Consider the following 26,413-nt stretch of genomic DNA (forward strand, 5'->3'; position numbering starts at 1 on the left):
GTGCACAGAGCCCTGCTTGTCCTCAGTGCACAGAGCCCTGCTTGTCCTCAGTGCACAGAGCCCTGCTTGTCCTCAGTGCACAGAGCCCTGCTTGTCCTCAGTGCACAGAGCCCTGCTTGTCCTCAGTGCACAGAGCCCTGCTTGTCCTCAGTGCACAGAGCCCTGCTTGTCCTCAGTGCACAGAGCCCTGCTTGTCCTCAGTGCACAGAGCCCTGCTTGTCCTCAGTGCACAGAGCCCTGCTTGTCCTCAGTGTACAGAGCCCTGCTAGCACAGCAAATTAATCTACATTATCTAAAAAGTTTTTGCAAATGACAGTGCCCATTTAAAAGGGTTTTCATGACAGTTTACATGAACGGCCTATCCAGTGGATAGGCTATTAATGTCTTATCGGCAGGGTGCCGACATCTGGCATCCCCGTCGATCAACTGTTTGTCATATACAGGTTATTGCAACGCAGTGCAGAGACATTTATGGTCTATCCAAGGATAGGCCATCAATGCAAAATGCTCAGAAAACCCCTTTAAGCCCCAATTCCCACCTGTCAGATATTACACAAAAACTGCACATCTGTGGCATCCCTGCTCCTGACACTATTTCCCCCTATATTCAGAGATCCTGAACATGACTGCTTTTCATGGCTGTAATGTCTGAACGCTGTATGGGAGCATGCATTTTTCCTGCTTCATGCAATTAAGTGGACTTGCTCCTAAAAAAAAGTATTGTATTGTATTACTGTAGCCAATCATAAATACAGCAATGCACCATTAAGTACTGTACCTCTGAACCTAATGTGTTTTCATCTTCAAAATAAAATTATGCAACATACATTGATAAATACACGTAAAAGAAAAAAAACAAGAAAAAGAAAAAGCCTACACCAAGCGACCACCCTTCTTATCGTATTTACAACTTAGGCGCAACAGTATAACAATAACTTCTCATGTTAATACTATCCATGTAGAGGACAACAAATGATACATAAAAACATTAAATGTGGGTCTCAATAACTCCTTACCTTGCACCATCAGAGCAGGACTTGTATGTAAAGTGCAATGGTTTCATAACATTCTCTAATAAAATCTTTGCAATAGGAACTCTGGAGACATCAGAATAATCAATGCTGGATGGAAGTTTGTTGTTAATCAACAAGAAAAGTGACCTGTAGTAACCTGAAAAATAAAGTTTCCATTAACAACTTTCACAATTGCAAATAAAGCCCCAATAGATTACACAAGACCACAATGAAATTAAAGTTATATTAATATACGTTGTAAAGTAACTTTCATTTGTGATGAGATTACATGATGATCGCGACATCACACCACGCCCCCTTCATTCATGCTGGGGGCAGTATGGAGATTGCAGGGGTCGCAGCGGCGGGACCCCTGCGATCCTTTGGATAGGGGATAAGATGACTAAGGCCAGAATACCACTTTAAATAGCTTATTTGGGCTTTAAAAATGGACCCTGGTGATCTAATATTGATGGGCTATTTAAAGCTTGGATAATCCCTTTATATGTTTCATAAAACAGAAGTGGATGAAATAAAAGGATAATGGTTATATGCTATGGACAATAAATCCCCTTTTGATCTAGTGATACCTACTAGTCTTTGTTTGCACTGTTCAAGTAGATTTTAAGCATATGCCAAAAAAAGCATATTTTCCGACTTTTGTAGCCCCACTGATCCACAGAGAGAGATTCATGTCAATGAAGCTGTGTTGCAAGAGCTGCACTGAAGCTCTGGATGATTTGTACAGCCCCTTGCTGGCATCATTCTTTAGCCAATGCAAATCTTTGCATTCACACAAATACTACATGTGAACCCAGCCTTACTGTGCAGGAAAACACTAAGAAGAGATTTATCAAAATCTGTCCAGAGGAAAAGTTGACCAAATGCCCATAGCAACCAATCAGATCACTTGTTTCATTTTTTTTTTTTTTTAAAAGGCCTCTGAAAAATTAAAGATCTGATTGGTTGCTATGGCCAACTTTTCCTCTGGACAGGTTTGATAAATCTCCCCCTAAGGGTCTATTCACATGTACAGGATTCTGCACAGATTTGATGCGCAGGATTTCAAGCTGTGTTCCGTCATTCAGTTTACATTGAAATCTGCAGCAGAAAATCTTGCGCATCAAATCTGTGCAGAATACTCTACGTGTGAACGCACCATAAAAGATTTGTAGGTGTCCTACTGTCCTGGCTGTTAAACCCTACAGATCAGTAATTAATGGCATAGCCTAGAAATAATCTGTCACTTCTAGTGGTGAGAAAGAGAATGTATTACAGAGGACTGGAAGTCCTTTAAAGGGGTTATTCAGGAAGAGAAAAACAGATCTTATTTGTTCTAAAAACAGCACCACACCTGTCCTCAGGATGTGTGTGGTATTATAACTTGGCTCCATTCACTTCCATAGAACTGAGTTGCAATACCACACAGAAACTGAGGACAAGTGTGGTGCTGGTTTTCTAATCCTGGATAACCCCTTTAAAGGGAACCTGTCACATAAGTAATGCTGCCCTTGCTGATGACAGCACAATATAGTTTCCACCATTCTTGATGCCTATTAAAATACATACAATCTTTTTTGAGAACTCACATAATGAAGTAGGCATCACGTGCCCAGTGCTGCAGCATAAGGAGTCACAAGTAATCATGGGCAGGGACTAGCCACGCCCACAAGGACTGGCCCCATCTACCCTCTTATGATTGACAGGTTTCTCACTAAGCACAGTAATAGGGAAAAACCTGTCAATCATTAGCAGGTGGGTTGCACCAGTGGACTGATGGTGGGGTTAGTCTACACTTATGAATATCAGTAATTCCTTATCCTGCTGTGTATGTACTGCCTACTTCATCATGTGACAAAAACTGTATGTATTCTAATAGGTGACAGATTACTCAGCAAGGGCAGCGTAACTTATGTGACAGATCTTTGAAACAGTGGGCTGTGCAAATGAAAAATTAAATTTTTCATTTTCACAGACCACTGTTCCAAAAATCTGTCAGACACCTTTAGGGTGTAAATGCTCACTGTACCCCTTATTAAATTCTGTGAGGGGTGTAGTTTCCAAAATGGGGTCAAATGTGGCGGGGTCCACTGTTCTGGCACTATGGGGGCTTTGTAAACACACATGGCCTTCAATTTCGGACACATTCTCTCTCCAAAATCCCAATGGCGCTCCTTATCTTCTGAGCATTGTAGTTCGCCCGCAGAGCACTTTACATCCACATATGGGGTATGTCCGTACTCAGAAGAAATGGGGCTACAAATTATTTTTTTTTGCCTATTCTCCCTTGTGAAAATGAAAAATTTAGGGTAACACCAGCATTTTAGTGAAAAAAATTTTTTTTTTTCATTTTCACATCCAACTTTAAAGAAAATTTGTCAAACACCTGCGGGGTGTTAAGGCTCAATATACCCCTTGTTACGTTCCGTGAGGGGTATAGTTTCCAAAATGGGGTCACATGTGGGTATTTATTGTTTTGCGTTTATGTCAGAACGGCTGTAAAATCAGCCACCCTTGTTCAAATCACCTATTTAGACCTCAAATATACATGGTGTGCTCTCACTCCTGAGCCTTGTTGTGTGCCCACAGAGCATTTTACGCCCACATATGGGGTATTTCCGTATACAGGAGAAATTGGGTTACAAATTTTGGGGGTCTTTTTTTCCTTTTACCGCTTATGAAAATGAAAATATGGGGCAACACCAGCATGTTAGTGTAAAATGTTTTATTCTTTTTACACTAACATGCTGGTGTAGACCCCAACTTTACCTTTTCATAAGGGGTAAAAGGCAAAAAAGCCCCCTAAAATTTGTAATGCAATTTCTCCCGAGTACGGAAATACCCCATATCTGACCCTAAACAATTTCCTTGAAATACGGCAGGGCTCCAAAGCGAGAGAGCGCCATGCGCATTTGAGGCCTATTTTGGGGATTTGCATCCGCCACCAAAATACCCTACGGCAGTGTTTCCCAAACAGGGTGTCTCCAGCTTTTGCAAAACACCCAGCATGCCTTGACAGTCAGTGGCTGTCCGGCAATACTGGGAGTTGTTGTTTTTTATCAAACAGCTGGAGGCTCCGTTTTGGAAACTTTGCTGTACAAGACGTTTAATTTTTTATTGGGGGGGGGGTGGACTGATTAGGGGTATGTAGTGTTTTACTTTTTATTTTGTGTAGTGTAGTGTTTTTAGGGTACATTCACACGGTTGGGTTTACAGTAAGTTTCTGGCTGGGAGTTTGAACTGTGGCGGAAAATTTGCCACATCTCAAACTTGCAGCAGAAAACACGATGTAAACCCGCCCGTGTGAATGTACCCTGTACATTCACATAGGGGGGGGGGGGGCAAACCTCCAGCTGTTGCAAAACTACAACTCTCAGCATGCACCGACAGACCATACATGCTGGGAGTTGTAGTTTTGCAACAGCTGGAGGCACATTGGTTGCACAACACAGAGTTTGTTACTTAACTCAGTGTTTCGCAACCAGTGTGCCTCCAGCTGTTGCAAAACCAGGACTCCCAGCATGTACAGTCTCTCAGTGCATTCTGCGAGTTGTATTTTTGCAACAGTTGGAGGCACACTGGTTGCGAAAGGACACAAACTCTGTTTTACAACCAATGTGTCTCCAGCTTTTGCAAAACTGCAACACTCAGCATGCATTGACAGTTGAAGGGCATGCTGAGAGTTGTAGTTTTGCAACAGCTGGAGGCACACTGCTACAACTCCCAGCATGACCTTTGGTAGTCTATGCATGCTGGGAGTTGTAGTTATGCAACAGCTGGATGCACACTTTTTAATAGAAAAAATGTGCCTCCAGCTTTTACAACCCCTAACATGCACAGACTACCAAAGGGTATGCTGAGAGTTGTAGTTGGAACTCCAGCTGTTGCAAAACTACAACTCCCAGCATGCCCTTAGGCTGTGCATGCTGAGAGTTGTTGCAAAGCAACAGCAGGAGGTGAACAGGCCTCCCCTCCTGCTATATCCTGCCGCCGGGACCGCCGCTGCTGCTGCCAACTCTCCTGCCACCGGGACAACCTCCGCCGCTCCTGAGGGGACCCCTGCCAGACCAGGGAGAGGTAAAAGACCCCGGCCGACCCCAATCACCGCCCCGGTCACCACCCAGCAGGACAGTGATTGGTCAGTCGTTCCGAGTGATTCGGCGATTGGTGGCGCAGGAGGCAGGTAAGGACCCTCCCTGTGTCTGCAAGCTGTTCGGGATGCCGTGATTTCGCCGCGGCGGTCCCAAACAGCCCACTGAGCTAACCGGCAGTACTTTACTTTCACTTTAGACGCGGCGATCAACTTGAACACTGCGTCTAAAGGGTTAATAGCGCACGGCACCATGATCAATGCCGCGCGCTATTAGCCACAGGTCCCGGCTGTTGTTAAGAGACCTGGCCCGACCTGCTATGACGTGGGGCCACGCCGTGTCCGTGCATTATAGAAAGGGAGCGGACTCCGGGTGTACGCCCTGAGTCCTTAAGGGGTTAAAGGGGTACTCCAAAGGATAGGGGATAAGATGCCTAATCGCTGCGGTCCGCCACTTGGAATCCCCACGATCTCCCTGCTGTACCCGCCATTCGTTTAGAGCATCGGGTGCAGCACCAGAGGCTCGTGATGTCACGATTACGCCCCGCTCGTGATGTCACAGCCACGCCCCCTCAATGCAAGTCTATGGGAGGGGGCGTGATGGCAGATTACAAGTGTGAGCTTGCCCAGCTGTGTATTAAACAAGGAAACAGAAACCAATTCTGTGTTTACCAACCTTTCTGAATCATGTAGTGCAAAATTTGTTCCACTAATGAGGCCACGGTCATGGCATCTTGTAGGACAGGAAAATAAGTGTTTTCTGATGAAAAAACTTCAACCATTCTCATGGGCAGTGCAACATTGAGGTTGTCATCATGGCAATGCTGTAATAGCCTAAGAAAGTACAGAAAATTAAAGTGAATTAAAAGGACATGAATAGGACGTTAGACATGGTTTTACAAGATATAGCAAATTAATCATTTAGCAAGTGAAAAGAGATGAAGAAGACCTAAGAATGAGCAACAATACACTGCACTTACAAAAGGAGATAGAGCTATCTATGCATAAAGGTATTACAGACTGTGCCACCCCAATTACCAGCAGGAGCTATACCATGAAAAGTCCTGCTGGGAGATTCAGAGCTGTTGTCTTTATTCTGCTGATGACACATGCAGGAAAAAGGGAAGGACATTAGTTTACCTACAGACAAGATGGTTTGTTACTTGCACTGCCCCTGCTACAGACACCCATTAACCCTTTAACGACATAGGACGTAAAAGTCCTGGTGTCCTAGTACTTAAGGAAGTACTCCGTTTTTTTTTTATTTATTTTTTTTAAACCCTATATGCCCGGGCTGCCAAGCGAAACAAAACAAACTTTAACTCACCTTCCTACATTCCCCCGTTGAGCTGATATCGATGTCTCGTTCTCCTGTCCCCCACTTCTTCCGCTTCCTGCAAGTCGAAGAGTCATGTGATGCTCAGCGTATCACAGGCCGCAGGGGGAGACTGCTGCGGCTGGTGATACGTTGAGCGTCACGCGACTCTTCGACTTACAGGAAGCGGAAGAAGTCGGGGAGCAGAGAACAGGACATAGATCTCAGCGCAATGGGGGAACGTAGGAAGGCGAGTTAAAGTTTGTTTTGTTTCGCTTGGCAGCCCGGGCATATAGGGTTAAAAAAATGCACCGGAGTACTCCTTTAACACACCAGGACGTACATTTATGTCCTATACACAACGTGAGCACTGAAACGGCGCTTTCATCATGCACAGCAGCCAGGGACCCACCAGTAATGGTGGATATCCACAATCACGCTGATGTCCGTGATTAACCCCTCAGTTGCCGTGATCGATACTGATCACGGCACCTGTGGCAGTGCGACACTGTGAATGGATGGTGGGATGGCCCGCGGCACTGCCACGGGGATCCGATCACCCAAGATGGCGGACAGAGATCCCCTCCATCCGTCTTAACAGCGTTTTGTACTCTGGTCTGCTTTCCAGTAGACCAGAGAAGTAAATTGCCGATAACACTGATTGGTGCTATGTGTATGCATATCACTGATCAGTATCTGCAATCTAAAGATTGCAAAAATAGTCCCTCAAAGGTCCCCGTATATGAAAAATTAGTTATAGGTGGTCAAAATAGGGCAATTTTAAACATACTTATTTTGTAAAAAAAAAAAAAAAAAAAAAGTGGAGTTTTTTTTTTTTTTTAAAAAGCCGTACAATAATAAAGTATCACTTTAGTCATATAAGAAAACATGTCATTTTTACCGTAAAGTGTACAGTGTGAAAACAAAACCTTCCAAAATTTGTTACATTTTTGGGGTTTTGCCGTACATTTTATGGTAAAATAAAATGTGTCATTACAAAGTACAATTGGTCACGCAAAAAATAAGCCCTTATATGGGTCTGTGGATGGAAATATAAAAAGAGTTATGATTTTTAGAATGTGAGGAGGAAAAAACAAAAAGCATAAATAAAATTTCCTGTGTCCTTAAGGCCAAAATGGACTGCGTCCTTAAGGGGTTAAAATGCAGTAAAAACTGGCTGTCTGTTGCAATTAACTGATATAGTAGACCAGAACACTGTAAGTATTGCTGAAACTATTTATCAATTTGTGATTTACTTACCTACAACATAACCCCAAGAGCCTTTTGATTTGGTACAGACATGTAAGTCTGTCTGGGCCGGTGAGTTGTTTGACAAACTGGGAATTATGTTTTATTAAGTTCTGACATATCCATATCTACAGGGAATAAGAAAAGAAAATTAACTTTACAAATAATAATTATCAATTATAAAATAAGATAATTTCTGTAGAAAAAAACCTGTAAATCTAAAATATTTGTGTTGATAAAAGTTTACAAACAAATCTATTTAAAATTGCAAACTGATAAAAACTACATTTAAAGCATACCTGTCAGATCCCCCCCCCGAAGATCCCCCCCCCCCCAAAAAAAAAAACTGTTATATGTTGCTCCGTACCTCGTCCTGATCATGTTCATCTAAACATTGTGTGTCTACGACCTATATTTCTCTCAGAATTACCTTTTTTTTTTTACTGTCCATGAAGAGGCATGGGGCGTGTCCCTCTCTTCTCCTTACTGTGTTGACTCCTCCCCCTCCCTCACTCTGCTCTGACTCACAGAGGGCCGGGAGCAAGCAGAGCAGCTCTGGACCTGCCTGCAGCCCTGTCAATCGCTCATGGTGTCCATGACGTGTCGATGACCACTGGACACTGCAGAACTGGTATGTGTCCCAGCAGGCAGTTGGACTCCTAGAGGCCAGTTTTTTGACTGGCATTTTCAGTATGAAATACTGAAAATAAAATGTTATAAAAACAATTGCAAAATATATTGTTTTTGCATGCTTTATAACATATCAAAAGTTATAGTATCTGACAGTGCCCATTTAAGTGTCCCTTATGCCATGTAAGACAGGTATATCTGAAGTGTTCAGACCCCGACTGATCTCCAGATATCACCGGGAGAAGCTTATGTCAGCTCTCCAGCTTCTAGCTGCACAAGACAGACCTTATAGACTTATAATGGAGCCTGTCTAGTGCCGCTGGACAGAGGTTGCAGCCAGAACTTAGTCAAAATACAAGGAACTTAGTCAAAATACAAAGTTAGTTGAAATGTTTACATAAAGTTAGTGATTGAGATTATGACAAATGGGTCTACCTTTTATATCTTTCTATCTAATGTTTATGGGAGGCCCAAGGGTCCTAGTTATCTACCATCAAAGTAAAATATAGTGCTGGAAACAAAGTATCACGGCTTTAAAGTTCATGTATTCACTTTAAAGGGAGTCTGTCAGGAGATTTATGCTACCTGATCAACAGGCACCATGATATCCTAACAGACCCCCTGTTACTAACAACTAAGTTTGATTGTATTATAGAACCAAAAAAAAGTGTCTGGGAGGTATTCTTTATGGCTTCTCCCCTTCCAGCTCAGACTGTTTGGTAAGTCTAGCTGTATACAAAAGTAGGCCAGCCAGGTGGGGTAAGCCTGTGAGACCACCTCCCTGATTCTTCAACAGGTGCCAAAGCTTGGTTTTAAACTATGATTTCTTTAAAAAGTCTGCAGTGTGACAGAATAAAATATAGTTGTTGGAATTAAGAAAGCCTGTTGGGATTTCATGCTGCCTCTGGTTCAGCCAGCATAAGTCTACTGACAGACTCCTGACTGACTCCCTTTAAATCTAAGGACCCTTTTACATGGAGCTACGGAAAGGCAGGAAACAAGTGTTGATCAGTAAGATCTGAGCTCATTTACAGGGTCTTTACAAGACTCAAATGTTTGTGCGGCCCATTAAATAAATCATTTTCAGTCACACATCCTGACGTGCGATCGTCAACGATTATTTAAATAGCTGCACAACACATTCAATCAGCAGACAAACAAGCCTTTGCTCTTTCAACGGGTGAGCACTGTCCCTTTTACACAGGATGATTTTTGGGAACAAGTGTTCCTAGGAATGCTCATCTGCCCAATAATCGAACTGTGTAAAAGGGCCTTAAAGGAGTACTCCACTGGCCAGCGTTCGGAAGTAAATGTCTGAACGCTGTTTTCGTGCTGTAGGGGTCGGCCATGCCCCTCGTGACATCACGGCCATGCCCCCTCAATCAATGTCAATGTCAAGAGGGGCATGGCCAACCTATGCAGCGCTAAAACAGCGTTCAGACATTTACTTCTGAACGCTGGCCAGTGGAGTACCCCTTTAAAGGGAACCAATCATCAGATTTTACCCTATATAACGCTTGGCAAAGCGTTATATAGGGTAAAATCTTTATTTTCACCATTCCCGGGGGATGCTCCTGCCCCCAGGGATGGTGAAGATATGAAGTTATAAACTAGTCACCGCCGCCGCCGTAAGTAGTCACCTGGGCGGGGAGCTCTTCTCACCTACTCCCGTTCTTCGGCCGGCAGCGACACCCCCTCCGCTTGATTGATGGGCCGCGTCATCGCTCTGCTTCGTCTGTTCAGTGAGCGGAACGATGACGCGGCCCATCAATCAAGCGGAGGGGGCGTCGCTGCCGGCCGAAGAACGGGAGTAGGTGAGAAGAGCTCCCCGCCCAGGTGACTACTTACGGCGGCGGCGGTGACTAGTTTATAACTTCATATCTTCACCATCCCTGGGGGCAGGAGCGTCCCCTGGGAATGGTGAAAATTAAGATTTTACCCTATATAACGCTTTGCCAAGCGTTATATAGGGTAAAATCTGATGATTGGTTCCCTTTAAATCTATAAAGCTCGACAACGGCTTCCTTGGGTACTGTCACATTGGAGAATAAAGATTTACAATTTATTTTTCACTTGATTCAGAGTTCTGCAATCAAAGTATTGTCTCTAAAACATTATCTGTTTCCCTTATTACTATAATGCTTTACAGACATTATACGGTGGGCAGACGTGCTGCCAACAAAGATTATTCTTACGTGTCTGAGGATTTAGAGTTTTACAATGGACCTTACCAAACGCTTTGAATCTTCCGTCTGTCTGTAAAAAAAAAGCAGTTTCCGCACAAGAAGCGTAAGGTTTCTTCCATCTGCTGAAGGTACACTGGAAGTAGCTGAGTTAGCATAGAAATCGAACTCACTTCTTTGGATGGCATACTGCGAATAAGAAAGAATTATTAAGATATCAGCATCAATTCTATCAGACTGGGTGAAGGGTAGACGTTACATGAAGAAGCTTCTGAAACCATATAGAAGTGTCCCCTATAATGTGGCATCAGTTAGATGAAGAAACACATATGTGAAGAACTGATTTGAACAAATAGGACTATTGTATTGTATCAGAAACAAGGCTTGTGAAATACGAGGTATGAGGTACAGCTTAGAGCACTGTTTCCTAACCAGGGTGCCTCCAGATGTTGCAAAACTACAACCCCCAGAATGCCCGGACAGCCTTCGGCTGTCCGGACATGCTGGGAGTTGTAGTTTTGCAACACCTGGAGGCACCCTGGTTGGGAAACACTGGCTAAGAGATACTGGCTACATTTTTCTGAGAGCTGAGTAAAATTACACTAGTTTCCCCACAATACAGATACCACAGGTGTGGTGGGTGGGAGACAGCCGAAAACCTTTACTCATAAACCTGTATAAACCTTTTACTACTCCAATAAATGGGAATGAAGTGAGGGCTATAAGCTCTGGACCCTCTGGGAAGGGTGATGGCATGAACCAGCACCATTTTGGCTTTTGCTATGTACATTCCTTTCTACCACAGTGTCAATTCTAATTATGTCCATTTTAAAAAACAACAAGTTTTGTAATTTTTTTTTTTTTTTTTTTAGAGCAAATTCTCTAAGTGTGCGTTCACACTACGGAATCTCCACTCGCTGAATTCCGGGGGCGGAGATTCCGCCTGGCGGCCGCCGCCGTTTATGCTTCGGCGCTAGGGCCGCGGGGCACAGAGCTGTCACCATTGACGGCTATGCAGTGCTCACGGAATCCGCGGAAAGAATGAACAGGTTCTTTCTTTGCGCGGAACAATTGGAAATTCCGCAGTGTGAACGGGTCTTGCGGAGACCCATTCACACTAATGTTATGTTCGCACTGCGGAATTCCGCTCACAGAGTTCCGCTCGTGGAATTCCACGAGAATTCCGTAGTGTGAACGCACCCTAAGTGTGCATGTGGTCACATGGTTAGGCAACATCTTAAAATGAAGTCAAATCAAAGCAGAAGCAAACACACAAACTTCATGCTGTGATAAAACAAAGTTGACTAACATCACTGAATTGCAATACAAGGAAATAACATATCACGACTATGCACTATAGTGCCAAAGGAAACTTTATAGGTCAGAAGTTTATGTGTATATAGGAATCTGCTCCACTCTCCCATCTAAAACCTACCTGGGTGAGGACATAGCCTTATCAGCTGATATCACATGACACCTGACAATACTGTGCATGAACCTTGTAGCCAAGCACAGATCTGTGAACGCACACACATTCCAGGACAAGAAATGATGCACAAACTGCACCAGAGCGTCTGGACAATGCATTACTGTATTAAAATCACGTCACTAATGTTGTTCCCTGGTGACAGGACTCCAACGGGTAACTATTGTTGATTAACTTTTTTGCTGTGTTTTAGAACAGCTCTCCCTGAGCAGAATCCTTACACACACAGACCAACATAAACAGACATTACTTCAGTGTAAAGCATAGGGGATGCTGCAGCTTGATCTACTGTCATTTTAAAGGTGTACTCCGCCCCTAGACATCTTCTACCCGATCGCGGGGGGGGGTCCCGCCGCTGGGGACCCCTGTGATCTTCCTGCTGCACCCGGCGTTCGTTTAGAGCGTCGGGTGCAGTGTCGGAGGCTCGTGACGTCACGGCCACGCCCCCGCTTGTGATGTTACAACCACGCCCCCTCAATGCAAGTCTATGGGAGGGGGCGTGCCATAGACCTGGATTGAGGGGGCATCGCAAGGAAATCACAAGCGGGGCGTGGGCGTGACGTCACCAGCCTCCGCCCCGCATCGCAAGTCATCGGACCGAAGTTCGCTCCGTGCACAGGATAACTGGGGTGCTGCAGCCAAGATCGCAGGGGTCCCTAGCGATCAGACATCTTATCCCCTATCCTTTGGATAGGGGATAAGATGTCTAGTGGCAGAATACCCCTTTAATATATACAACACAAATAGAGAAACATAGCAGCACATCCACCATTTGTATTTTGATCTACTTGCTTCTCAGCAAAAAATAAAAAATGAACAGGTTGTAAGTATATATTTAATCAAAAAGTACAAGCCCACTCGCCACGTCAAGGCCACCTAGTCAGAGTGGGTCCCTAACCTAACACTGGCGTAGCGCCGGGGGTCGACCACTGCCTCTAAGACACTATGCCCACAGGGGGAACGACCCAGTGGCCAGGCAGCTCCACTACTGCCCGACCAAGCTGCAGGAGACTGTATAAGGGTTTCCTCCTAGCATTCTCCCAGCGCTCTGGCAGGGAGCACTTAGTAGGTATTCACACTGGTGTGGTTGCACTGCGGCGGTCATTGTTACTATGATGATTTGTCTGTGGGGTGGGGTGGCCCGGAGCCAGGGGCTTGGTCGGGCAGCAGTGGGGCTGCCTGGCCACTGGGTCGCTCCACCTGTGGGCATGGTGTTGCAGTGGTGGTGGTCGCTACACCAATGTTGGGTTAGGGGCCCACTCTGACTAGGTGGCCTTGACGTGGCGAGTGGGCTGGTAATTTTTGATCAACATGTATACTAACAACCTGTTAGTTTTTTTAATTTATATTGAGAAGCAATTAGATCAAAATACAAATTGTGGATGTGCGGCTGTGTTTCTTTTTCTCTATTTTTGTTCCCCTTTAAAATATTTTGTTCGGTCGAGGGTTAGGTGTCATGAGCGCTGCACTCCCCCGGCTCCATGATCTGTCAGTCTTGTTAGTCAGGGAGAGTTGAGAGTCAGGAAGTGTAGTGCTCAGCCATGCGCTTCTCCCGGCTCTATCTAGTGATCAGTGGGAGTATGGACAACCATATCATAACCCATAAAACTTTTCACATGTCTGTATGATATACCAAAAGTACAATTTAACAGTACAGAACAAATACATACTTGCTGTTTTCTATCCTTGTAGCCTCTTATATAGGATTGGATAATTATTGCATTCTTGAGTCTTCTCCTTTCTTCCTGTAAGAAAAAGCATTAAAACAGGCTCCCATGAGCACACAAACATACAGAATTATTTTCAGTGTCAGGGTTTCTATGAAATGGATTTTGGTAGTTAAAGAAAAAATTCTCCAAATGTGGCGCTTTACCCATAAAAAGATTTTCTTTATTTCAACATCAAAAGCTATAAAAGGATGGTGATAGCACTTTAAATGTGTTTCTAGCTGGTACTGAGCTCTTTATCAAGATGTGCATGCATGTGGATACACCTCTTGATAAAGAGCTCGGTACAAGCTAGAAACGTGTTGAAAGTGCTATCACCATCCTTTTATACCTTTGATGTTGAAATAAAGAAAATCTTTTTATGGGAGAAGTGCCACGTTTGGAGAATTTTTTCTTTAACTACCAAAATCCATTTCTGCTAGCTGACCCTTTTCGAGGATCGGGTGCTCCAAGGCTGCTCAGTGGACCTGCTCAGTGATATGCTGCTCTAGATGTTGTGCTCCGAGCATAACCAACTCCGGTGAGCATAACTTATCTGCAACCCTTGCTCGTATATAGTATGGTAATACACTAGGATCGCACTCCTCTCTCTCTCTTTTTGTCTCTTCAGTGTCAGGGTTTCTATGAAGGCCTTGATGATTCACATTACAATGAGTTGTTAAAGGGGTACTCCGCTGCCCTGCTTCTGGAGCTCCGCTCGCCAGCGTCCGGAAATTTATTGTTCCGAACGTGACGTCACGAGGGGCGGTCCTGAACACGGAAGCCCGCACACAGCCGTTCGGAACAATAAACTTCCGGACGCTGGCGAACGGAGCTCCAGAAGCAGGGCAGCGGAGTACCCCTTTAAGCAGGCACACATATGAGGATATTTTTGTAGCTTTTTTGTTAGTTGAGATGAAAAAAATTAGAAATTCCTATACGGCAAAACATCAGGCCCAAACAGGCTGCCTTTGAGACATATCTGGTGTAAAGGGATTACAGGAATAAAACTAAGGCCTCTTGATAATACAAAGAGATATTACAGAATGTCTTCTACTTCAATACATGTATGACAAAATAGCCCAAAATGAAGAATAATTTAATACTAGAGACATCAATAGTTTTAGATAATAATCCATTTCACTGCATTATCTTACCTCCCTCTTCCGCCTTTCCTCCTGGGTTCGATGAAGCAGAGATGCTTTTTCTTCCTAGAGGGTAAAAAAAAAGTATAATGTTATACAAGGCATTAGTAAAATATACAAACCTCAACCAAAATCTCATAGAGGGAAAAAAAACTAGAGCTGAGAAGCTGCTGAAAACCCAATCCCAACTTCTGTGATGAAGTTGCAATGGGTCACCAAGCCTGTGACACAGGTAATAGCTTCGTGCCTTACAACAGCGATCCCCAACCTTTGGCTTTCCAGCTGTTCAAAAACTACAATTCCCAGCATGCCCATCATCTGTACATGCATGCTGGGAATGTAGTTTTGAAAAAGCTGAAGAGCCACAGTTTGGGGATCAGCGACTTACACACAATGCACCGCCATTAATCAAATGGTACTTAAAAATACTTACATGCAAAATCAAGAAACAAAACTAAACCTTTCCTTAAAGGAGTAGTCCAGTAGTGAACAAGTGGTGAACAACTTATCCCCTAGCCTAAGGATAAACGCGGGGGCGTGTCGACCCCCGCACGAAGCGGCGGCCGACACGCCCCCTCAATACAACTCTATGGCAGAGCCGGAGTGCTGCCTTCGGCAATCTCCGGCTCTGCCATAGCAATGTATTGAGGGGGCGTGTCAGCCGCCGCTTTGTGCGGGGGTCGACACCCGCTATCTGGCCGGAGAGCCTAGCCCCCGTACAGAGAGATCGCAGGGGGCCCCAGCGGTCGGACCCTTTAGGATAGGGGATAAGTTTTTCAACACTGGACTACCCCTTTAAAAGGGTACTCCCGTGGGAAAAAAAATAAAAAATTAAATCAACTGGTGCCAGAAAGTGAAACAGATTTGTAAATTACTTCTATTTAAAAATCTTAATCCTTCCAGTACTTATTAGCTGCTGTATACTACAAATGAAGTTCTTTTCTTTTTAGTCTGACCACAGTGCTCTCTGCTGACATCTCTGTCCATGTCAGGAACTGTCCAGAGCAGGAGAGGTTTGCTATGGGGATTTGCTCCTACTCTGGACAGTTCCTGACATGGACAGTTCCTTTCGTCTCAGCAGAGAGCACTGTGGTCAGACAGAAAAATTATTCAAAAAGAAATAGTAGTATACAGCAGCTGAGGAGTACTGGAAGGATTAACATCTGGTTAACTTTCTGGCACTAGATGATTTAAAAAAAAAATATTTCATCGGAGTACCCCTTTAAGTCCCCTTTCACAGTACAGGTATCATCCTGCTTTTTTTACTGCCATTATTTTACAATAACGGATGGAAAAAAAAAATCAGATGCAATAACTGGTAATAACGGATGATGAATGACATTATTTTTAATTTTTTTTTTCTTAAAAAGACTGATGTTGTTCATTCCCAGTTACGTCCATTTTTTTTATTATCAGGTATTTAACCCTTTTTTGTAAAGCTGTACTGAGCATCAGTACAAAAAGACGGATGTTAAAAAAAACCTGACAATAACTGATGATAACAGCTGTTTTTTTGAACATCCGGTTCCCATAGACTTCAACGTAAAATTTTAACGTCCGTTTTTTTCACCATTTTTTTTTTTTTTTTTTGCCGGACCAAAAATTAGTGCATGCAACGTCTTTTGTGCCGGCAAAAATAACTGACATTAGTCAAAACGGACATACCTGATGCAAAAGGATGTTCAAAAAATCCCATTGACATGAATGGGATTTTTTGACGGCTGTTTTTAGGACTTTTTGCCGGGAGTAATAAGGGAGGTTTTTTTTACAGGACGATACCTGTAGTGTGAAAGGGGCCTAAACAAAGTTTAATGTCATTCTACATGATCAGGCCAGTGGAAAATACCATGAAGGCCACTGACACCTGTTTATAAGCCAACAGCTATATTTGTGCTGGAACACTTGGAGCAATGCCTGCAGAGCCCTTGTTGGGTACCACAGCTCAGAGAGTGTCCGAAAGAGTTCATCAGAATCATAAAGCTGGATAGCATGGTTTTCTATTCCTAATAACAAGTGCAAACTTAAAGGGGCATTATCATCTAAAGAACACAGGATAGGGTATAACAAGTTGACTGGTAGGGGCCCAACAGCTGTGAACCCCACCCATCCCAAGAAACGGAATTAATGGTGCACAGTGCATGCATGGCCAGTGCTTCATTTATTTTCTATGGCAATGTTCCCCGACCTGGGTTCCTCCAGCTGTTGCAAAACTACAAGTCCCAGCATGCCCAGACAGCCGAAGGCTGTCTGGGCATGCTGGGACTTGTAGTTTTTGCAACAGCTGGAGGCACCAGGGTTGGGAAGCACTGCTTTATGGGGTAGCCAAATATAGACAATGTTTGGCATCCCCATAGAGAATGAATGGAGCGCAGGCTGCTCCATTCATTCCAGGGGACAATTTTTGTCTCCATTCCCAGGATCATGGGGGGTCCCAATAGCCAGACCCCCTCAACCACTTTGTTATCCCTTATTATAGGAGAGTGAGGTAGATAAAAAAAAAAAAGGATTTTTTTCTGCAGCGCTGGACCAGTGGAATTAGAAGAGACCAAACTCTTAAAGTAATAAAGGAGTAGCGCTTATTGGAAGCACTTCAACGCGTTTCTGGCCCGGAGTGGGCCCTTCATCAGGACAAGGTGCTGGTTATTATATATAGGAGAGGACTTCTTCAGATAGGAATAACCATTTTAAAAAAATATAGGCACAATAGAAGGAAAGAAGTGCTGATATGGTGATGCTTAGTAAGAAAATGAATATAGGTATTCCTACGCAAAACAATTCATAACTTTTCCTGTACTTTACCTTTCGACTTGCTCCTCCCAGCGATACCTTTGGCCTGGTTTTAAAATCTCCCTCAAAGCTGAACATGGCTGCAATTTATCCCATCTAGGACATAGGGCGATTCTGGAGGGTCACTATAAAAAGAAAAAAAATCTGTGAGAAAAATATCCAGACTAAAAAGCGAACATTGTGGAGTCATGATGAGACGCTCATCTGTACAAGCTGCTTCATGAAATGCTACTTCTATCTACATAAAAAGTTGAACAACAAGGACTTTACTTTTCCTGTTCTGATTTTTAGCTACGTCACCATAGTAGTGGCAGTGCAAGGTACTGGCGTATTTACTTCAATGAGACAATACTGCAGTACCTTGCACTCCTTGGGCTGTGTTCACATCTGTGTCGGGGGGGGGGGGGTTCTATTCGGGGGCTCTATCGCAGATTCTGTTCATGAGCAGTAAACAGAGTAAAGCAGTTTGATGAATGATGGACACCAAAATATCCCGAGACAATCCACTTACTATAATGGGGTCTAACGGGTTTCCAGCTGGAGTCCATTTTGTCCGGCTGCTGAATTTTAACAGGACAAAAAAGTACTGCACACGTCTCTGATGCATATGTGAACCCAGCCTATACAGAACAGCAGTGAAAAGACAAGGAGAAATACACACTAAGGGTAGGGTCACACAGGAGAGCATCCGCAGCGTATTTGACGCTGCGGATGCGTTGACAGCTGTCACAGATCAATGGCAGAACAAGCTCCCTGCTGCTGCCATAGCTCTGTGTGTCTGCTCATGACTGCCGGTGGGAATTCCACAGCTACGAGCACATACGCAGAGCTACAGCAGCAGTAGGGAGTTTGCTCTGCCCTCGCTTTGTGACAGCTGACAGAGCACCCGCAATGTCAAATACCCTGCGGATGCCCTCCAGTGTGACCCTATCCTAAAAAGGATGCGGATCTCAGCTGTGGTCCCATTGCACAGGTAATCGTCAGGGGTGCAGCTGGTTGGACCCCCATTGATCTGAAATTGATGATAATCTATACTAAGCATAGGCCACCAATTGTAGAAATCTGGATGATCTCTTTAAAGGTACTCGCATGCCTACAACAGCCGCGCCATGTATCAGAGTTCACATTAAAGGGGTACTCCGCCCCGCGAGATTACTTGTTTCCAGATAATAGCAGCTAGTCCTATTGGCTACCCGGCTAGTAACCGAGCATATGAGGCAACAGTCAGGTCCATGGGGTTTCCATTATGGTGCGCCATTATTTGTGGCTTTTTTGATGGAGTCTGTGACTCCGAACAGTGATGGAGCCTCTAAGATGTGAGCCTAAGGCTAAAAGGTACAGCACGGACGTCACGCACCCTCCCATAGACTTGCATTGAGGGGGCATGGCCGTGATGTCACAAGCAGGGCATGACAGTGATGTCACGAGCCTCTGCCCCGCTTTGTCAGTCATCCGGCATGTAGCGAAGTTCGCTACGTGCAACGGATGTCTGGGGTGCCGCAGCCAAGATCGTGGGGGTCCCATCGTTGGGGGATAAGATGTCTAGGCGCGGAGTACCCCTTTAAAAAAGAAAAAAATATATAGCTGTTATCTCTGCAGTTTTCAGCTTCTCGTCTTGAGAGATGTTCAACTATCTGATGCTGGGTTGGACGTTTAAAGAGGAATTCCTACATTGTTCTAGGAATATCATAGGATGTGCTATTACTGTCTGATAGGACGGGGTCCCACCTCTGGCCTATATTGTTCCATAAAAGGCAGGTGACGACTGCAAATACCCTTACATATATAAGAGTTATAGACATATCTGAGAAAGCACCCCATCACTTATACAATGGATATACCATACCTATCTTCATACGTATACCCATTTTTAAAAGGAAAACTGTCAGCTTTATTCCCCCGCATTAACCAGTTTGGTCCTTACCCTGCCCGGATCCTTCGCGGCATTTGGCCGTAATCATCTATTATCGGTACATTCAAATGAGGTGCTAATTGTCACTCTGACGTCAGTGTTGGGCAGCAGTGCCGTCCAGCTCATCAATATTTCTCCCCTCTCTTCATTACAAAGTGGGGAGAAGAGGGAGAGGCGGAGGGAGGGGAGGAATATTGATGAGCTGGGTGGCGCTGCGGCCCCGCACTGACACCAGAGTGCCAGTTAGCACCTCATTTGAATATACCGATAATAGAATATTACGGCCGAACAGCGCGGCGGATCCGGGCACGGTAAGGACCAAACTGATCAGCGTCTCCCGCACTACCAGCCAGTACCACTGGTTAGTGCGGGGGAAGAAAGCTGACAGTTTTCCTTTAAAAGAGGTCCTTGAATTGTTAAAGTTACTCAACAGTTATCAGAACCCCATGACCTACTAAAGATTTTTTATACTCTGAATGTAGGTAATGTTTTAATTCATTGACTACAGGCAGAGATCTTGAAATAACTGTGACAAATTGATACATAAGTAGGCACTCTGCCAGTACAGCTTGCAACAGGCTGTATCAAATGCCGAGCCACAGCTGGCAGAGAGGTCTAGCTAAGGACTCAGACTGACCTGAAAACCAATGGGGCGCTCTGTAATCGCAAGGTGCAGATCAGACCACTGGACCACCAGATATGGCAGGTATTGGCTGCTATCTGCAGCTGACACCTGCCGGTAATGACAGACATTGATGATTACTATGATGTCTGTTTTTTTTTTTTTTTTTTTGGGCTGTTTAAATATTGGGGCATTTTAACAGTCAACAAAAAAAATAATCAGACATCAAAGTAATCATCAATGTCCGTCCTTACTGGCAGGTGTCAGCTGCAGATAGCAGCCAATACCTGCTGGGTATGGTGTGGGTCCGGTTCCCAAGCCCGTGCCATACCTTCTCATCCGGCCCATGACACAAATGTATGTCATGGGCTGACGAAAACCTTGGCACCAGGATAAAATTGTCAGTCTCTATGACGACCTGGCGCTTGGGATTTGTCAAGCTCGGCTCTATTCACTTACATTACCTGCAGAATGTCATTGGCTCCAGCACATAGCACATGTGAACTTGGCCTTAGCACCCCCACCCCCACCACCACCACCACCCTCTTTCCAACACAAGCATTTCTCATTTTGTCCATTTTTTGGGGACCGTGACAAAGAGCTAAACAAAGTGTTAATCTACAGATCTATTCAAATGAGTATATAAAATATGTGCGGAATTTAGAACCGCCAAATTATTTTCATCCCAATGTAATTCAACTTATTGCCTAGTATTTACTGTACAATATATGGATGCAACACTGATGGTACTTTATCAGTAATAGAGCCTGTGTCGAGATCCATATTTCAGACGTATGGCTAGTAAGGCCAGGAATTGTGACTGTTATAGGGGTGCAAAAAAATACACTTGTCTGAAAGAGGCTTAAAGGGGCATTTCAGGAATTTTTTATTTTTTTATTTGACTATGCTACAGGGGCTATAAAGTTAGTGTAGTTCATAATATAGTGTCTGTACCTGTGTGTGACGGTTTTCTCACAATTCTTATGTGATTACTAATCAGGTGATCAGAAGGATCGCAAAATTCCCGAAAGTATACTTTGATTTTGCCTGGCTCAAAAGTGCAATAGACTACGCTTTTCAGGCTGCAGAATAAAATTATATGTTCAGTAAATGTAATGAAATCACAAGTCGACAAGGTTTATTCTATTAAACTCAATGGGCCCAACATGGTAAATGTCAACATACTTGCTGACTGCTGATATCTGACTACTTTCTTCTAGAAAAAGTGCCCCTCTTGTTTGTATGTGGCATTGCAGCTCAGTTGCACTATTATGAATGGAATACCACACACAACCTCAGGACAGGTGTGGCGCTGTGTTTGAAAGAAAGAAGCAATTTTTTTTTATACAATTCTGAATAATCCCTTGAAAGGGGTACTCCGACACTTTAGGGATAAGTGTCTAATCGCAAAGGGTCCGGTCTAGCAGCCGGAACCTGCCGTGTATGACGCAAACACCCTTCCGATGCTCGCAGTCATACACAGGACGTAAATGTACGTCCTGGTGCGGGAAGTCCCGCCAAACCAGGACGTACATTTACGTCCGTGTTCGTTAAGGGGTTAAAGGAGATCTATAGAAGTATATAAGTATATTACTGCAGGATAAGGGATAAGCGTTTAATCGCATGGGGGTCCGACTGCTGGGACCCCCTGCAATCTCCTGTACTGGGCCCAGGCTCTGCTGCCTCTATGTATCTCTATTGGAGAGGTGGAGATGCAGCATTTATGCATCCCCGCCTTTCCCATAAAACTGAATGGAGGGGGTATGTCTGTCGACCACGGCATTACCGGGTCCCTGTGTGGGAGATTGCGGGGGTCCAGCCCCTGATCAAACATAAGGGAATAAGTCATATACTGCTGCAGATCTCCTCTAAAGGACCCATTCACACTATGGATTTTCAAAGTGCAATTCCGCTTGAAAAATATGGTGCAGCAGTCTCCCATTGTTCTCAATGGAATGTCACTGGACAATTCACACTACGCGATTTCCGCCACAGAAATTTCGGACTCAAGGCTGAAAAAAAAAACCAACATATTCTTTCTTAGAATCTGCTTAAAAATGCATTGCCGTTAATTTAGACAGCGGTAAAGAAAAAAAAATCTAATTTCCAAACCCCATGGCCAAAGCCCGGGGTAAAAACCCCTAATAAACAACCCCTAAAACATAACCTTTATTCTATAATTACTCTTAAAATCTATAATCCCCAACAGAATATTAAAATAGATGCCAGAACGGACAGTGTCAGCTGTAATTATATAAGAAGTTAACACTCCATCATATGGAATCACGTGGCTGTTTAGGGGCTGTTTATTAGGGGTTTTCACCCTGGGCTTTGGAAATTAGATTAGTTAGGGTCCCCTTACTGCCCTAGAGCAATAAGGATCCTTAAATGGGCACTGTTAGATACAAAAACTTTTGATATGTTGTAAAGCATGTATAACCAATAGGTTTAGCAATTGCTTTCATTAGAAAATTTTCAGTATTTCATACTGAAGAAGCCAGTCAAACAACTGCCCCCCCTGCCTGCTTGGACACATACTAGTCCTGCTGTGTCCATGCATCATCACCTCTGTCATGGACACACTTCCTTGATTGACAGCTGTGAGTGCAGGGCTCAGAGCTGGAGGAAAAATCCTCCCACTCTCAGCGTGTGTCCCGCTACTGTCAGTGAGGACAAGCTGGGAGTTGTAGTTTTGCTAATGCTAGGGGAGATGTGAGCAGACAGTATATTGAGGGAGGGGGCGGAGACCTGCACAGTGAGACCACGCCCCCTCCATTTGGGAGGAATTCAGACTAGTGAGCTAAATTAAAAGTGTAATAAAAAATAAATAAAGGTGCTAGACACAAAAAAATTAGATGTACATGGTCAGGATTAGGTACTGAGTGATATATTAAAAGAATTTTTTTTTGTTGGATCTGACGGGTACGCTTTAAAGGAAAAAAAATCCACTCCAGGCAGAGATTCTGTAGTGTAAATGAGCCCTAAGGCCCTATTCAGACGCTGGAATTTCCAAGTGGAATCCGGCAGAAAAATTCTGCTTGGAAATTCCATTTCCGCAGAGTCCCATTGTTTTCAATGGGACTCTGCTGCATCGTGCACACAACAGAATTTCAAATTCTAGTTGCCACAAAAAAAAAAAAAAAAAATCTACATGTTTTTGAGGCAGGACCTTCGGAGGTTTGGACAGGGCCTTATTGTGACATCATCAGGCTGTCAGGGCAGGATGGGAGTTGTAGTTTTGCAACATGTTGAGGAAATGCTGCTGCTGTGTTCTGCTACAGAGATCGACAAAGAAAGCAACACTGTATATAAAGCTCCAATGTGTCTACAGATACAGATTCTGCATTGTGACATCATCAGGCTGTCAGACCACTGTGGGAGTTGTAGTTTCACCAATAGCTGGAGAACGCTGCAGTAATGTGTTCTACATTAATAAATACACAGATAGAAAAGGAAAGAAAACCCTCTATATAATGAATGTGGAAAGAGATACAGATTCTGCATTGTGACATCATCAGGATGTCAGATCACGATGGGAGTTGTAGTTCATCAACAGCTGGGGAACACTGCACTATTGTATTCTACTAGAGACCGATAATGAAAGCAGCAACCAAAATGATAATGAAAGCAGCAACCAAAATCAGTGTCCCCAAACTGTGGACCTCCAGCTGTTGCAAAACTACAACTCCCAGCATGAAAGATTCTGCACTGTGACATCATCAGGCTGACAGATCATGATGGGAGTTGTAGTTCCTCAACAGCTGGGGAACACTGCACTATTGTATTCTACTAGAGATCGATAATGAAAGCAGCGAACTAAATCCGTGTCCCCAAACTGTGGACCTCCAGCTGTTGCAAAACTACAACTCCCAGCATGAAAGATTCTGCATTGTGACATCATCAGGCTGTCAGATCATGATGGGAGTAGTAGTTCATCAACAGCTGGGGAACACTGCACTATTGTATTCTACTAGAGACCGATAATGAAAGCAGCGACCTAAATCAGCATCCCCAAACTGTGGACCTCCAGCTGTTGCAAAACTACAACTCCCAGCATGAAAGATTCTGCACTGTGACATCATCAGGCTGACAGATCATGATGGGAGTTGTAGTTCCTCAACAGCTGGGGAATACTGCAATATTGTATTCTACTAGAGATCGATAATGAAAGCAGCGACCTAAATCCGTGTCCCCAAACTGTGGACCTCCAGCTGTTGCAAAACTACAACTCCCAGCATGAAAGATTCTGCATTGTGACATCATAAGGCTGTCAGATCACGATGGGAGTTGTAGTTCATCAACAGCTGGAGAACACTGCACTATTGTATTCTACTAGAGATCGATAATGAAAGCAGGGCATGAAATCCGTGTCCCCAAACTGTGGACCTCCAGCTGTTGCAAAACTACAACTCCCAGCATGCCCGGACAGCCAACGGCTGTCCGGGCATGCTGGGAGTTGTAGTTTTGCAACAGCTGGAGGTCCACAGTTTGGAGACCACTTTTCAATATGATGCTCCAATGTGTCTAGGGATACATCCATAATTGTGACATCATCAGAATCACATGGAGACAAAATTAATAATAGTGACGTCACTTGACACGAATGCAATAAACCAATGAGAGAAAGCAGCTTCAGTGTCCATCAATAAGAGATGTCAGGGGCTTCCTGACAGAGAACAAAGGCTAGAGCAGGAGTTACCTCATAACTGTGACGTCACCAGCGCTAACCCCCTTCTCCTATAACCAGAAGGCTGAGGGGTATCCCTGTCACACATGACTCAGCAGCAGAGATACATGACAAGGGAAGCCAGTGCTCAGCGACATGATGGACTATGCCTGACACGGCGCAGCAGCCTGTGTGGAGGCCACACACCGGCCTGTCCCCTCCGCCCCCCGGTTCTCTCTCCCCCTGCACTATGACAGGTGACCCGTTACCTGGGAGCTCACACCGGGCACCACTCAGCAACAAAAACAGCAGCAGCTCCGGACATTTCCCTTGACAACGGAAGTCCCGCCCCCCGGCAACCCGGCTCAATCTACTCAGCGCATTGGTTGCTACCGGCAAGTATTCCCTAGCTGTGATTGGAGCAGAGAGCTTGTCAATCACACGTCCTTCCTGCTGCGCGGTGACGTCACTGTTAGGCTAGGCAGCTTGTTGCTCGAATGTGACTGTGAAATAAAGCATTTAAAAAAAAAAAAGTAATGGATAGACTACACACGCAGGGTTTTGATGGCGATTGATCCTCACATGACCACTTTGCGTCACGTGACCGTTTAGTAGAGAGCGATCTGCTAGGAATGGTTTATCAAAACCTGTGCAGAGAAGTGGAGCAGTTTCCCATAGCAACCAATCAGATTGCTTCTTTCATTTCTCAGAGGCCTTTTTGAATATTAACCCCTTAAGGACGTCTTTTTTTTTCCCGCGCCTTCGTTTTTATCCTCGTGGCCCTTTAACCCATTAAAGGAGTACTCCGCTCCTAAACATCTTATTGTGGTCGCCCAGTGCAGGAGGTGTTACCCCGTGCCCCTGCTGTCCTGTTAGGCAGCCTTCTTCAGTGTCCCCAAGGCTGGCACTTGTTTCCCATGTAAACTGTTTTAAAATGCAATGTTGCTTTAACCCCTTAAGGACCCAGCCCATTTTACACCTTAAGGACCCGGACATTTTTTGCACATCTGACCACTGTCACTTTAAGCATTAATAACTCTGGAATGCTTTTACCTTTTGATTCTGATTCCGAGGTTGTTTTTTCATGACAAATTCTACTTTATGTTAGTGGTAAATTTTCGTCGATATTTGCATCATTTCTTGGGGGAAAATTTCAAAATTTGATGAAAAAATTGAAAATGTAGCATTTTTCTAACTTTGAAGCTCTCTGCTTGTAAGGAAAATGGATATTCCAAATAAATTATATATTGATTCACAAATACATTGGGGGAGATTTATGAAAACCCATTCAAATGAAAAGTTGCCCAGTTGCCCATAACAACCAATCAGCTTGCTTCTTTCATTTTGCAGAGGCCTTGTTAAAAATGAAAGAAGCAATCTGATTGGTTGCTATGGGCAACTGGAAAACTTTTCCTCTGCACAGGTTTTGATAAATCTCCCCAAATATGTCTACTTTATGTTTGCATCATGAAGTTGACAAGTTTTTACTTTTTGAGGACATCAGAGGGCTTCAAAGTTCAGCAGCAATTTTCCAAATTTTCAAAAAATTTTCAAAATCTAAATTTTTCGGGGACCAGTTCAGTTTTGAAGTGGATTTGAAGGGCCATTAT

The 26,413-nt window shown here is 44.1% G+C and overlaps 1 protein-coding gene across 3 annotated transcripts in view; it reads right to left on the reverse strand.

Moving 5' to 3' along the window:
• UBE3C (ubiquitin protein ligase E3C) overlaps positions 1 to 25,241 on the reverse strand; it is a 124,700-nt gene extending 99,459 nt beyond the window's left edge. The window contains exons 1-8 of one of the 3 annotated variants that reach the window (XM_056519563.1): positions 25,073 to 25,241; positions 17,616 to 17,728; positions 14,829 to 14,882; positions 13,636 to 13,710; positions 10,528 to 10,668; positions 7,679 to 7,794; positions 5,780 to 5,937; positions 1,017 to 1,170 (exon numbers count right to left, since the gene is read on the reverse strand). In XM_056519563.1, coding sequence (XP_056375538.1) covers positions 1,017 to 1,170; positions 5,780 to 5,937; positions 7,679 to 7,794; positions 10,528 to 10,668; positions 13,636 to 13,710; positions 14,829 to 14,882; positions 17,616 to 17,681 — 764 coding nt within the window. In that variant the 5' untranslated portion in view covers positions 17,682 to 17,728; positions 25,073 to 25,241. Of the gene's footprint in view, positions 1 to 1,016; positions 1,171 to 5,779; positions 5,938 to 7,678; positions 7,795 to 10,527; positions 10,669 to 13,635; positions 13,711 to 14,828; positions 14,883 to 17,615; positions 17,729 to 24,836; positions 25,023 to 25,072 lie in introns of those variants that run through there. The other 2 variants (XM_056519564.1, XM_056519565.1) reach the window with 2 other exon arrangements.
• Positions 25,242 to 26,413: the final 1,172 nt, after the last annotated feature.

This window comes from Hyla sarda, chromosome 5 (genome assembly GCF_029499605.1).
Source record: "Hyla sarda isolate aHylSar1 chromosome 5, aHylSar1.hap1, whole genome shotgun sequence".
NCBI classification, from domain to species: Eukaryota; Metazoa; Chordata; class Amphibia; order Anura; family Hylidae; genus Hyla; species Hyla sarda.